This window comes from Oncorhynchus tshawytscha, linkage group LG21 (assembly GCF_018296145.1).
Source record: "Oncorhynchus tshawytscha isolate Ot180627B linkage group LG21, Otsh_v2.0, whole genome shotgun sequence".
NCBI classification, from domain to species: domain Eukaryota; kingdom Metazoa; phylum Chordata; class Actinopteri; order Salmoniformes; family Salmonidae; genus Oncorhynchus; species Oncorhynchus tshawytscha.
The window spans coordinates 28,276,305-28,289,118 of NC_056449.1; the positions used below are offsets into that span (position 1 = coordinate 28,276,305).

Genomic DNA, 12,814 nt, shown 5'->3' on the forward strand with positions numbered 1-12,814 from the left:
GAGCAAGGAGGCCTACAAACCTGACTCAGTTACACCAGCTCTGTCAGGAGGATGGGCCAAAATTCACCCAACTTATTGTGGGAAGCTTGTGGAAGGCTACCTGAAACATTTGACCCAAGTTAAACAATTTCATGGCAATGCTACCAAATACTAATTGAGTGTATGTAAACTTCTGACCCACTGGGAATGTGATGAAAGAAATTAAAGCTGAAATAAATCATTCTCTCTACTATTATTCTGACATTTCACATTCTCAAAATTAATTGGTGATCCTAACTGACCTAAGACAGGGAATTTTTACTAGGAATAAATGTCAGGAATTGTGAAAACCTGAGTTCAAATGTATTTGGCTAAGGTGTATGTAAACTTCTGACTTCAACTGTACCTCTACCCCTGCCCCCCCAGGTCCCTCAGCCTGCGGTATTTCACTTATGGGATCCTGTTTGGATGTGGCTCGTCCTTTGCCTTCCAGCCCTCCCTGGTGATCCTGGGCCACTACTTCCGGCGGCGGCTTGGCCTGGCCAACGGCGTGGTGACGGCTGGCAGCAGCCTGTTCTCCATGGGCCTCCCAGTGCTGCTCACCAAGGTGGCGGAGCCGCTGGGCCTCAGAAGTACCTTCCAGATCCTCAGCCTCTTCATGCTGGTACTGTTGTGATGTGATCATCCATGACACTGCCTTTTTGTTTACATCTTACAGATTTTTTTTGAATGATGTGACTCGTTGAAGTAAAGGTTAAATTCGACTTTGAACAAGTGTTCATTTTCAATCTCATCAACAAAACAGGTCCAGGCCCTGCTGGCCCTGACCTTCAGACCCCTGCTGCCCCAGAGAGCTCCAATGGGACCACCAGGACCAGGGGGCCCTGTCGGGTCAACGCCTCAGCAAGGAGCCACTGCCCGGGGCAGCCGCTGGAGCAGGGCGCTGATCCAGGTCAGGAAGGCCTTTAACCTGAAGGTGTTCCACATCGTCACCTACCGGGTGTGGGCGTTCGGGGTTGCTACGGCCGTGCTGGGTTACTTTGTGCCCTACATCCACTTGGTAAGGGCTCAGGGACCATCAATATAATTTCTTGAAGATTTTACCATGTTCTTTACCATGTTCACATCTCATTGTGTTGTATTTAGGGCACCGTTTTCAGAGACACCTGTGCTGTGAGTGAAATTATAATGATAGAATTATAATAATCTGCAGCACAATTTATGATGTGTATCCTTTCCATTTCCATTTAGAATGTTGCTGTTTTTGCGAGGGGAAATAATGTCGCCCTTACTGCTTTTAGTGTCACCTTGAATGGCATGTTACTGTATGTTGGAAAACTAAACTTTCCAACCAAAAGTTCAAGTCAACTTCAGAGGAAATCTGTAATATTGTTGTGTGTGTTAGGTTACATTGTGTGTTGGGTTAGGTTGTCATATTGTGTCAGACAAACCCACTTATCTAAAATAAGTAGCTTGTGACATTGTTGCATGGTGATGTGAGGACTATCAAGGAGACACCTTGTCACAGCTGTATGTTTATGAAAACTCCTGGAGGGATGAGGAAGGAGGACAGAAGGAAAAAAGGAGGGAGGGAAGGAGTAGAAAAAAGGGACAGAGAGGGGGGGAGAGAAGAGAAGGGGGGGCGGTAGATGTCTAGTGTGACGTTCCGCTACATCTTAGATGTTTAGGCAGCCTCCCCACTGCCTGTCCTGTTTTCTCAGGCCCCAGAGCCAGTCCCAGATGTAAACAAAGCCACCGGCTTTTGTTGTGTGAGCGCCCATGCTGCTAAACTGACTCAGGAAGCTCTTTGCTTTAGGTCAGCCCTAAACATGGGTATCCTATGGCCCTTGATGTTATTCTGGTGCCATGTAGTGCAGTATCAAAGCAGAGGAAACATTTCACATGAACTTGATAGGGGAGAGAAACTTCTGGTCAGGAAAGGACTTCAGAGGGTTTTGTGTTTTGGATCAGATTCAGGTGTTGGGTGGAGAGGAGAGAAGGGAAATTATTCACCTATAGCTCCGCCCCTTCCTGCTTCACTGTTTACAGGTCTTCTGAGAGGAGGACGTGGATGAAAACATTTGTTATTCCAAAGAATGGTTATGGAAGTTTGGAATGTTATAAGGAGAACAAATTCCAGTTTCTAACACGACTCGGGATGAGACCCAAATGCAGACACAGGAGGCAGACCGTTTGAATCTCAGATGTTTATTACAAAACAGGGGGCAGACAAACGGAAGGTCCAGGGCAGGCAGAGGTCAGTAATCCAAGGCAGCATCAATCGGGGACAGAACGGCAGGCAGGCTCAGGGTCAGGGCAGGCAGAGGTCAGTAATCCAAGGCAGCATCAATCGGGGACAGAACGGCAGGCAGGCTCAGGGTCAGGGCAGGCAGAATGGTCAGAAACGGGAGGACTAGAAAACAGGCACAAGAGATACGGGAAAGCATGCTGGTAAGATTTGACAAGACAAGATGAGCTGGCAACAGACCAACAGAAAAAGCAGGTATAAGTACACAGGATAATGGGGGTAAATGGGAGACACCTGGTGGGGGGTGGAGACAAGCACACTACGGATCAAACAGTTAAGGGTGTGACAGTTTCTCCATTGAAATCCCTTCACCAAGATTGAAATCAATGTCCTCGATGTAAGGTGATTTCAACATGGGAATAACACACATGAAAGAATCCATGATCACATGCAAGAAATGACTACGCCTTTGAGGCGTAATTCAGTGTTGTTTTGTTTTTTTGCTGTTTTGTTTGGCTGCTTCCAACCCCTCAGTGTTTGTATGTTTCCAGGGGGCTTGGTTTGAAAGCAACAAGACACCTTTCCGTCATCTTGAATTTAAGCCTACTAGAAAGTGTGTGCCCTCTGGCCTGGAGGGAAGCAAAAGTAATTCACCTACCTCAGAATAGTAAAGCCCCTTTAACTGGCTCAAATAGCCAACCAATCAGTTACCAACCCTTAGTAAACTTTTGTTGAAAAAAATGTGTTTAACCAGATACAATACTTTTTAACAGTAAACAAATTGTCAACAGACTTTCAGCACGCGTATTGGGAAGGACATTCAACAAGCACAGCACTTACACAAAAAACTGATGATTGGCTGAGAGAAATTGATGGTAAAAAGATTGTGGGGGCTGTTTTGTTAGACTTCAGTGTGGCTTTTGACATCATCGATTATAGTCTATTGCTATAAAAACATAAGTGTTATGGCTTTACACACCCTTTTATATTGTGGATAAAGAGTTACTTGTCTAACAGAACACAGATGGTGTTCTTTAATGGAAGCCTCTCCAACAAAATCCAGGTAGAATCAGGAATTCCCCAAGGCAGCTGTCTAGGCCCCTTACTTTTTTCAATCTTTACTAACGACCTGCCACTGGCTTTGAGTAAAGCCAGTGTGTCTATGTATGCGGATGACTCAACACTATATACTCAGCTACCACAGTGACTGAAATGACAGCAACACTTAACAAAGAGCTGCAGTTAGTTTCAGAATAGGTGGCAAGGAATAAGTTAGTCCTAAATATTTAAAAATCTTAAAGTATAAAGTTTGGGACAAATCATTCACTAAACCTTAAACCTCAGCTTCATCTTGTAATGAATAATGTGGAAATTGAGCAAGTTGATGATCAGAACATAATGATACAACAGTAGCTAAGATCGGGAGAGGTCTGTCGATAATAAAGCGCTGCTCTACCTTAACAGCACTATCGACAAGGCAGGTCCTACAGGCCCTAGTTTTGTCACACCTGGACTACTGTTCAGTCTTGTGGTCAGGTTCCACAAAGAGGGACTTAGGAAAATTGCAATTGGCTCAGAACAGGGCAGCACGGCTGGCCCTTGAATGTTCACATAGATCTAACATTAATACTATGCATGTCAATCTCTCCTGGCTCAAAGTGGAGGAGAGATTGACTTCATCACTACTTGTATTTATGGGAGATATTGACATGTTGAACGCACTGAGCTGTCCGTTTGAACTACTGGCACACAGCTCAGACACCCATGCCCCACAAGTCCAGAACAGACTATGGGAGGGGCACAGTACAACATAGATCCATGACTACATGAAACTCTATTCTACATTAAGTAACTGATGCAGGAAGTAGAATCAGATTTTAAAAAAACAGCTAAAAATACACCTTATGGAACAGTGGGGACTGTGAAGCAACACAGACACATGCATACACACACACGATACATGCGCACTATACAGACATGTACACATGTATGTTCTCTTATAGATATGTGGTAATAGAGTAGAGGCCTGAGGGCACACACTTAATATGTTGTGAAATCTGTTATGAATGTATTGTAATGTTTTTTAAATGTATAACTGCCTTCATTTTGCTGGACCCCAGGAAGAGTAGCTGCTGCCTTGGCATCAGATAATGGGGATCCATAATAAATACAAATACAAATCTGAAAAAAATGGACATGAAAGTATTCCGCTTGTTCTTTGCCACCAGATGAACTTTGTGAAAGAGCAGTTCAAGGAGACCCAGAAAGAGTGGATCTTGTTGGTGTGTATAGGAGCCTCATCTGGCGTGGGGCGCCTCCTCTTCGGGAAAGTAGGAGACCTCATTCCCGGAGCCAAGAAGATCTGGATGCAGGTGAGGTAACCCTCTTCAGCATCTCATTGTCAGCTTAATTTGAACAAATTCAGATTTTAAATATGGGTTAGCACATCAGCCACATCCCCTTAGTTTTTTCCATGAATGGTGATGGCTATTAAAAACTTCAAATCTATTACTATTTCTGGTCAAATCCATTGGTCAAATACTTGTTGAGCTTCATTTAGTTTACCCGGTAAAATGGAACCAATAGAATTGGTTGAAAGTTTTTGATATGGATTTGACCCATTGGTTGCCATATTGCCATCTTGGTTGGTTACTTTGTAGTTTCTGTATGAAGTGGAATAGTGTATAAGGGACAAGGTATTAGTCAGGAGAGATGTATTGTACAACATTAACCTAAGACTCCTAAGACTCTCTGACACGTTACACAATGACAGTGAGTTACTTTGGATCAAATTGTCTGCTAAATGGCATTCATTATTATGTGTTTATTATATTGTCTCTGCTCTTCTCTCCCCTAGTCGGTGTCGTTCATGGTGCTGGGGCTGATGTCCATGATGATCCCCCAGTGCACTGTGTTCGAGGGGCTGATTGTGGTGTGTGTGTTCCTGGGGCTGTGTGACGGCTGCTTCATCACCATCATGGCTCCCATAGCCTTTGAGCTAGTGGGCCCCATGCAGGCCTCCCAGGCTATAGGATACCTACTGGGACTCATGGCCCTGCCCATGACTGCAGGACCCCCCATCGCTGGTGAGTACTATCGGTTCCTCAGGTTACTAAACACTGACCTCAAAGATTTTAAATGGCAGGTGATAAACTGATGGTTAACTGCTATCTGACAGGCAATCGCTACTGAGCATCACCTCAACTTAGGAGTGGAAGCCAAGGTGATAAAGAGATGGTTAACTGCTATCTGACAGGCAATCGCTGCTGAGTATCACCTGAACACTTAGGAGTGGAAGCCAAGGTGATAAAGAGATGGTTGCTTTCTCTTCAACAGGAACCTATTCCTTCCAATCGAGAAAAGTCAATTCTGTAGCTAGCATAGTGTTTCCATATAAGTCCTTTGAGGATACCCACATTCCATAGGGATTTCTAAACAGGGTAGGATTAGGATAATGTATTTTGTGTTTCTCATGCCGTTGAGCTGACATGTCTCAGCCATATACATACGTATATTCACTGTGTTTATGTACATCATTGGTCTTGGCTCTGAATGGAGCTGGTCTACAGAGTAAATAGAATGAGGATGCATCCCAAATGGAACCCTATTCCACATTTAGTGCACTCTTTTTCACAAGGGCCCATAGAGCTCTGGTCAAAAGTAGTGCCCTATGTAGGGAATAGGGTGAAATGTGAGATGCACACTGAGGAAAGTGGCAGAGTTCCAGTTCCAGGGCTGGTGATTTGTTACAGAGGGAATAAGATACAGTTGGAGTAGTAGTCTCGGATAGCGGATAGTTTAGCGATGGGTTGTTGACACTATGGCTGCATTTTCTGGGACTCTGCCACTCTCCACTGCCACCCTTCAGGCTCCACCGCCACTCCCCACATCCCTGTTCAGACCACCAGGGTGCTGTTCAGTGATGCAATGATTCTGATAGAAATGTATTACGTAGAACAAATATCATCAGTCATGTTGAATAGGAGTCATTTCATACATTATATTTCTATGTGCAACATTGAGAATAGTTTCCTCTGGCTGAATACACTCCAGAGGTCACAGTGAGGAGGAGGAATCCTGCCCCATCAGCCTACAGCAGGAGCACCCAGACTGGACATTAGTCTGTCTGCTCACCTCCCTACAGACCTGGGTTCGAATAGTATTCGATTCAAAATAATAATAATACTTTGAGCTTTGCTTGAGTCTGCCCTGAGTGACAGATGTGCGGAGTTTGCATGCTGCACTTTAGTGAACTATTCCTTTGGTTAAATCACGCCAAGCAAGCTCAATCAAGCACGGATAAAGTATTTGAAAGATTTTTAATAATATTTGAACCCAGGTCTGTCTCCCGGCTCGTCCTCCTTCTCAGAGCCTCAGTGTTCTGTATTGACATTACGTCCTGTGAGGCCTGGCTGAATCTCTCTCTCTGCTTAGTGCCAGATGTTGGATGAGTTATCTACCTCGTTTCCAGCTCTTGTTTATGGCAGGGCCACTTAGCTAGCTCCTTACTGAGTATTTTGGCCAGTGTTGCCCATCACCCTGGACACACATTAGATACACTTTACTGAGGGTTTTCTTTTACAAAATGTTCCCCAATCTAGTGGTACTCGTGGTTTCTATGGTTACCCTATAATAATAAAGTGTCTGACTGATACTTCTTAGTCCACATTCACTCTTCACAGATACAGAGCAGCATTTAGGACTGCACTATATTGTTTCTTGGAAGAACAGGCAAACCACTAAACCGACTTGAACAACCTCTCACACTTATTAGAGATGCTGATGCTGTACCACCTGACAGCCCTCGAGACTAATAAACTATGACTTATCTTCTTAGAGATGTTTATGACTGCTAATTATTAGTTCTGAGCTAGTTCCTGGAAGAAGAAAAGACAAACAGGTAAAACAACTTGAATCACCAAGATAGTGGGTGAATCTCATGGCACATTGGAGCTAAAGATCTAAAGCGCCTCCCCTCAGATCTTCTCCACCAATGAATTTTGAGAAAGATGTGTTGAGAGTGGACACAAGGAATCAAGGAAATACAATTGATTCGCTCAGTGATTCTCTCTTGAATAATGAGTAGTGGTTCCATACACTACATCTGAAACCTCTCCCTCCCTTGTTCCCCAGGACTCCTGCATGACTACTGTGGTGATTACAATGTGGCCTTCTACCTGGCAGGGGGCCCTCCCATCGTGGGGGGCATGGTGCTGTTCTTTGTGCCCCTGATACACCGACGGCAGCAGAGAGCCCTTGAGGGCCAGGGTGGGGGGCCGGAGGACCCCAGCACAGATCACATGCTGCCCCCGGCAGGAGGCCCCAAGGGCTGCTCTAACGGAGAAATGCTGCCTGGATACACCGACGTGGAGACACACATTTGAGTAGCACTACACTAAGGTATGAGAAGGGAGGTGTGTGTGTGTGTGTGTGTGTGTGTGTGTGTGTGCACGTAGGCATGCATGCACACACACACACAGACACATACACACAAAGATCCTAGATTGAAATTGCAGGCATCTTCTAATGTTGTCCTTCTTCCTTCTCTCAGGAATTCTATTCACCAGCACCTGAGATCTGACCGTCCCTACACCTCCTCCTTTCCCCCGGTCCCTGACCCCTGGCCCCTAACCACGGACTACCTGCTGATGTACCTCTCAACCTCTGACACAGTTTCTATAGGAACCCTCCTCCTGTCTATAGGAAGCCCCCTCCTCTCTGAATGCCATTAGTTCCTTATAGGGATCCCTGTGGTCTAAGGAGAGAGGGGGAGAAGGTTTTTTGCCCTCTGAAGAAAAGGAGGAACACATCGCTGACCAACCTTGAACGAAGAGACAATTGGCATTATCATAGGATCTGGGCGTCACACAATCCGAAACAGTGTTCTCTTTCCCTGTGGCTTTAAGCTCATCTAAAATGGGAATGCATACAATAGGTGTGTACCATTCAGAGCTGGGCACCTGGAAGAAATCATTTTTTAAATCCTATAGCGTCTGGAGTCAGAGTATGTCAATTATTTAATATGCTTCAGTAGGTTTTTAAATGACAGATTATTCAGAAAGATAAATAGTAGTAGAGTAATTGAATGGAGTACTTTGTTCTACTCTGTCTAGACCACAAGCATCTCACACTTTATTTCATATGTTCCTTCTGTCTCTAGGTGTTTCATTAGATAGGTCTAGGGAATAATATAGGACATAGGAAAGATTTCAGTTATTATGACGACTTATTGCAGTTACATTTTACAAGTCTCAGTTTATTTTGTTTATGATAGATCAAGGAAGAACACATATCTGTTTCAGTTGTGTATTATACGATAGGTCTCCATGGTGATTCTCCCTTGGGAACGCCACTAAAACAGTCACCTCAACCACATACGTCCTTATGCAGTTTTTCCATATGTAACCCGTGCCAGGATGGAGCTACAGATGGAGCTACAGATGGAGAGCGCCAGACCAGACACAACAGATTATTTACCAGCTTCACACTTTGTAGTCTTAAATCTATTTTTTTAACAGTTATATTTCTAAGACTTTAAGTCAATCAAATTTGAATTGAAACTAAATACACCTCTCTGAGATGTTTTGCCAAATTTTTATTTACTCTGCAGATTAGTTTTTATTGTTTTAAGTTTCTACTGTTTTTCATTCGTTTTTACCGTCTGTTTCTTACAATGGCATTGTGATCTTGTTATTCAGATGGGGGTGAATCCTGACTTCCACTTTGAGACTCACATTGACGTCAATGTATGACTATGTGAAAATTCTACATAAGTGAAAGTTTTACTTAATAAATGAAAGTTAGGATTCTCCCCATTGTCAGTCAAGAATTGAGCCATAGATCTCGATGGTCCGTGGTCTGAAATCTAGCGGTGCTAATAATGATAATGAATTATCCACTGATATACAGTTGTTGAGAAATAAGACACTGGCAGTTTATTAGAAAGAAAAATAACCTTTAGTCTGCCAGATTTTTTGCAAACAATCAAAATCTATATTAAGGGCATTGAGCTTAATTTTGAATTGAAAGGCCATCGTTTTTGCTGTGTGTGTGTGTTAGTTAGGGCATTGGGCCACAGACCACAGAATGATTGCCATTACATACATGCACTCAATGGCTATATCCTTTTTTCAGCCTGGTCCACATCAAACATCTTTGTTGATGAGTTTGCTGCTTCTTATCTTCAGATGACAGCATACTGTTTGTTGGGTTCATACGTCGTCACGGTAATAACCAGATACTGCCTCATGGAGATTCTCACTCTAGTAGAGAAATTCATTAAATTGCAGTTGATGTTATGTTTTTTAAATGTTAAACGGACCACTTACCTCCTTGAGATTACATTTTCCGCATGACAGAATGGTTGAATAGGCGTGTCCCAAATGGCACCCTTTTCCCTATATAGTGCTCTATGGTCACTGGTCAAAAGTACTGCACTATTAAGAGAGTAGAATGCCATTTGGGACATATTCTAGGCCTAATGTAGGACAGAGAGGGAAACAGAGAGAGGACGTCAATACCTCAGTAATCTAGTTAAACATGTTGGCATTCTTCAAATCATGACATCATTCTTCCAAGTGAAATGAAAAGGTTGCTATTTTATTTTACTACAGCTGTTAGCTTCAGCGCCACGGAGCTGAACATACTGCCAAAAACCCTATTCTCAAACTACAATGCTTCACTCCACCTGTGTGTGTGTCTGTCTGTGCGTTCACTGTGTGTGTGTGCACTCAGATTTCTGAGATTTGCCTTCCCTCTCCCACATCTGGCTGTGATCCATACTTTTGAAAGTCTTTATTTTTCCTTCCTGCTGCTCTAAATGTCGTTCCCTCTGACAGTTCAGTCCCTGCCATATAATATAGATATGATCATTTTGGTCCTTGCCTCCTTTAAGGCTGCAGACTGAGTGGACTACTCTGACTGTTACCTCATTAAGTTCCTCCGTCTCTTCTCTCTTCTGTTGATCTCACCTCCATGCTGCTCCTATATCTCCTACAGCTGTTCTGAGAGCCCTCTAGCTCACCGTGCATTATCATCCTTAGGCTATAGATGGAAAAAGGAAACCTTGTTTGATCAGCAAGCTGTAATACAAAATGTACTTTTTGATAATTAATTTTGATCGTTCTCCTATAGTTGGTCAGAGAGCTTGCTGGCTCTAGCCTGGTTAAACCAGATGCAACCATTGTGAGTGCAGCATTCAGTCTGGTCTACCAGGCTATGCTCCTGTCTCACCAAGCATCCTTATACTGTAGAGATGCAGAGTAAACTGTTCTGTTTGCTCGTTGTAAGCAAACACTACAAGATGTACTTTTGATCATTCTCTTGTTTAGTTTGGCACGTGTCATTGTTCTGTTTGTGTTTTGAGATATTTGATTTTTAACTACTGAGATAGAAACATATTTGGACAGGAGTGGTTAATGACTGATAGTGAAACATGCAGCCTTCATGGTGTTGTTTGCTTAACCAATGTTTGGCTATTCAAAGTCCTGTTGTCTCTGCAGCCTTGGTGGCCCAGCGGGGACAGTGTTTTCTGAGTGGGCACTAGCGCAGATTGCACCCTAAATGTCTAGGCCCAGTACCAGTTCAAGGAACGGTCACAGATCGGGTCACATAGGCTTACATGTACACTATGAGAGTAGAATCTCATCATAAATCTACATATTTACACAGCTTAAATAACTACATTTTTAAATTGTATGTTTCCTAATATTGTTGATGTTTTAATTGTATCTCACCCTATAGCAGCCATAGCATTCTGAACCCTAGTGATCTTTTGGGAGTTTTCTCCCATTTTCCTTTGTCAAGATGTCATTTTTTTGTCCAATCCAGCCCAGTGTGTGTGAGACAGGGCTGTCAGATAACGTCAGATGCAGTCCTCTTTTTATTACATCATTGGGCTGGTGTACACCATGCCTGTGTCCCAAATGGGACCCTATTCCCTATATAGCGGACTACATTTGACCAGGGCCCTATAGACCTTGGTATTTTTTATATATACACTATATAGGGAATAGGGTGCCATTTTGGACGTATCCCTTGTCTTTATACTTCTGACCCTACTTATCTACCCTACCTACAGTCTCTTCTTCTATAGCTTTTGCTGTATCACCCATAGACTGTACACCACCCTGACTGTATCGCTCGTAGACTGGTCATCACCCTGACTGTATCACGTGTAGACTGCACGTCACCCTGACTGTATCACCCATAGACTGTACATCACCCTGATTGTATCACCTGTAGACTGTACATCACTCTGACTGTATCACCATTAGAATGAGCATCACCCTAGCTGCATCACCCGTAGCCTGTACAGTTGAAGTCGGAAGTTTACATACACCTTAGCCAAATACATTTAAACTCAGTTTTTCACAATTCCTGACATTTAATCCTAGTAAAAATTCCCTGTCTTAGGTCAGTTAGGATCACCATTTATTTTGAGAATGTGAAATGTCAGAATAATAGTAGAGAGAATGATTTATTTCAGCTTTAATTTCTTTCATCACATTCCCAGTGGGACAGAAGTTTACATGCACTCAATTAGTATTTGGTAGCATTGCCTTTTAAATTGTTTAACTTGGGTCAAACTTTTTGGGTAGCCTTCCACAAGGCCCATTCCTCCTGACAGAGCTGGTGTAACTGAGTCAGGTTTGTAGGCCTCCTTGCTCGCACATGCTTTTTCAGTTCTGCCCACACATTTTCTATGGGATTGAGGTCAGGCCTTTGTGATGGCCACTCAAATACCTTGACTTTGTTGTCCTTAAGACATTTTGCCACAACTTGGGAAGTATGCTTGGGGTCATTGTCCATTTGGAAAACCCATTTGCGACCAAGCTTTAACTTCCCGACTGACGTCTTGAGATGTTGCTTCAATATATCCACATAGTTTTCCTGCCTCATGATGCCATCTATTTTGTGAAGTGCACCAGTCCCTCCTGCAGGAAAGCACCACCACAACATGATGCTGCCACCCCCGTGCTTCACCGTTGGGATGGTGTTCTTCGGCTTGCAAACCTCCCCCTTTATCCTCCAAACATAACGATGGTCATTATGGCCAAACAGTTCTATTTTTGTTTCATCAGACCAGAGGACATTTCTCCAAAAAGTATGATCTTTGTCCCCATATGCAGTTGCAAACCGTAGTCTGGCTTTTTTATGGCGGTTTTGGAGCAGTGGCTTCTTCCTTGCTGAGCGGCCTTTCAGGTTATGTCGATATAGGACTTGTTTTACTGTGGATATAGATACTTTTGTACCTGTTTCCTCAAGCATCTTCACAAGGTGGTTCTGGGATTGATTTGCACTTTTCACACCAAAGTACGTTGATCTCTAACCGACTTGGCAAAACAATAGTTTGTTAGCAAGAAATTTATGGAGTGGTTGAAAAACGAGTTTTAATGACTCCAACCTAAGTGTATGTAAACTTCCAACTTCAACTGTACATCATCCTGGCTGTATCACCTGTAGACTGTACATCACCCTGGCTGTATCACCTGTAGACTGTACATCACCCTGACTGTATCACCCGTAGACTATATCACCCTGACTGTATCACCTGTAGACTGTACATCACCCTGACTGTATCACCTG

The 12,814-nt window shown here is 43.4% G+C and overlaps 1 protein-coding gene across 1 annotated transcript in view; it reads left to right on the forward strand.

The window, feature by feature from the left end:
* The window catches only part of LOC112221136 (monocarboxylate transporter 8), a 37,045-nt gene extending 25,429 nt beyond the window's left edge, over positions 1-11,616 (forward strand). Inside the window, exons 3-8 of the mRNA XM_024383265.2 lie at positions 406-643; positions 785-1,039; positions 4,456-4,599; positions 5,085-5,313; positions 7,361-7,627; positions 7,779-11,616. Coding sequence (XP_024239033.1) covers positions 406-643; positions 785-1,039; positions 4,456-4,599; positions 5,085-5,313; positions 7,361-7,611 — 1,117 coding nt within the window. The 3' untranslated portion in view covers positions 7,612-7,627; positions 7,779-11,616. The remainder of the gene's footprint in view (positions 1-405; positions 644-784; positions 1,040-4,455; positions 4,600-5,084; positions 5,314-7,360; positions 7,628-7,778) is intronic.
* Positions 11,617-12,814: the final 1,198 nt, after the last annotated feature.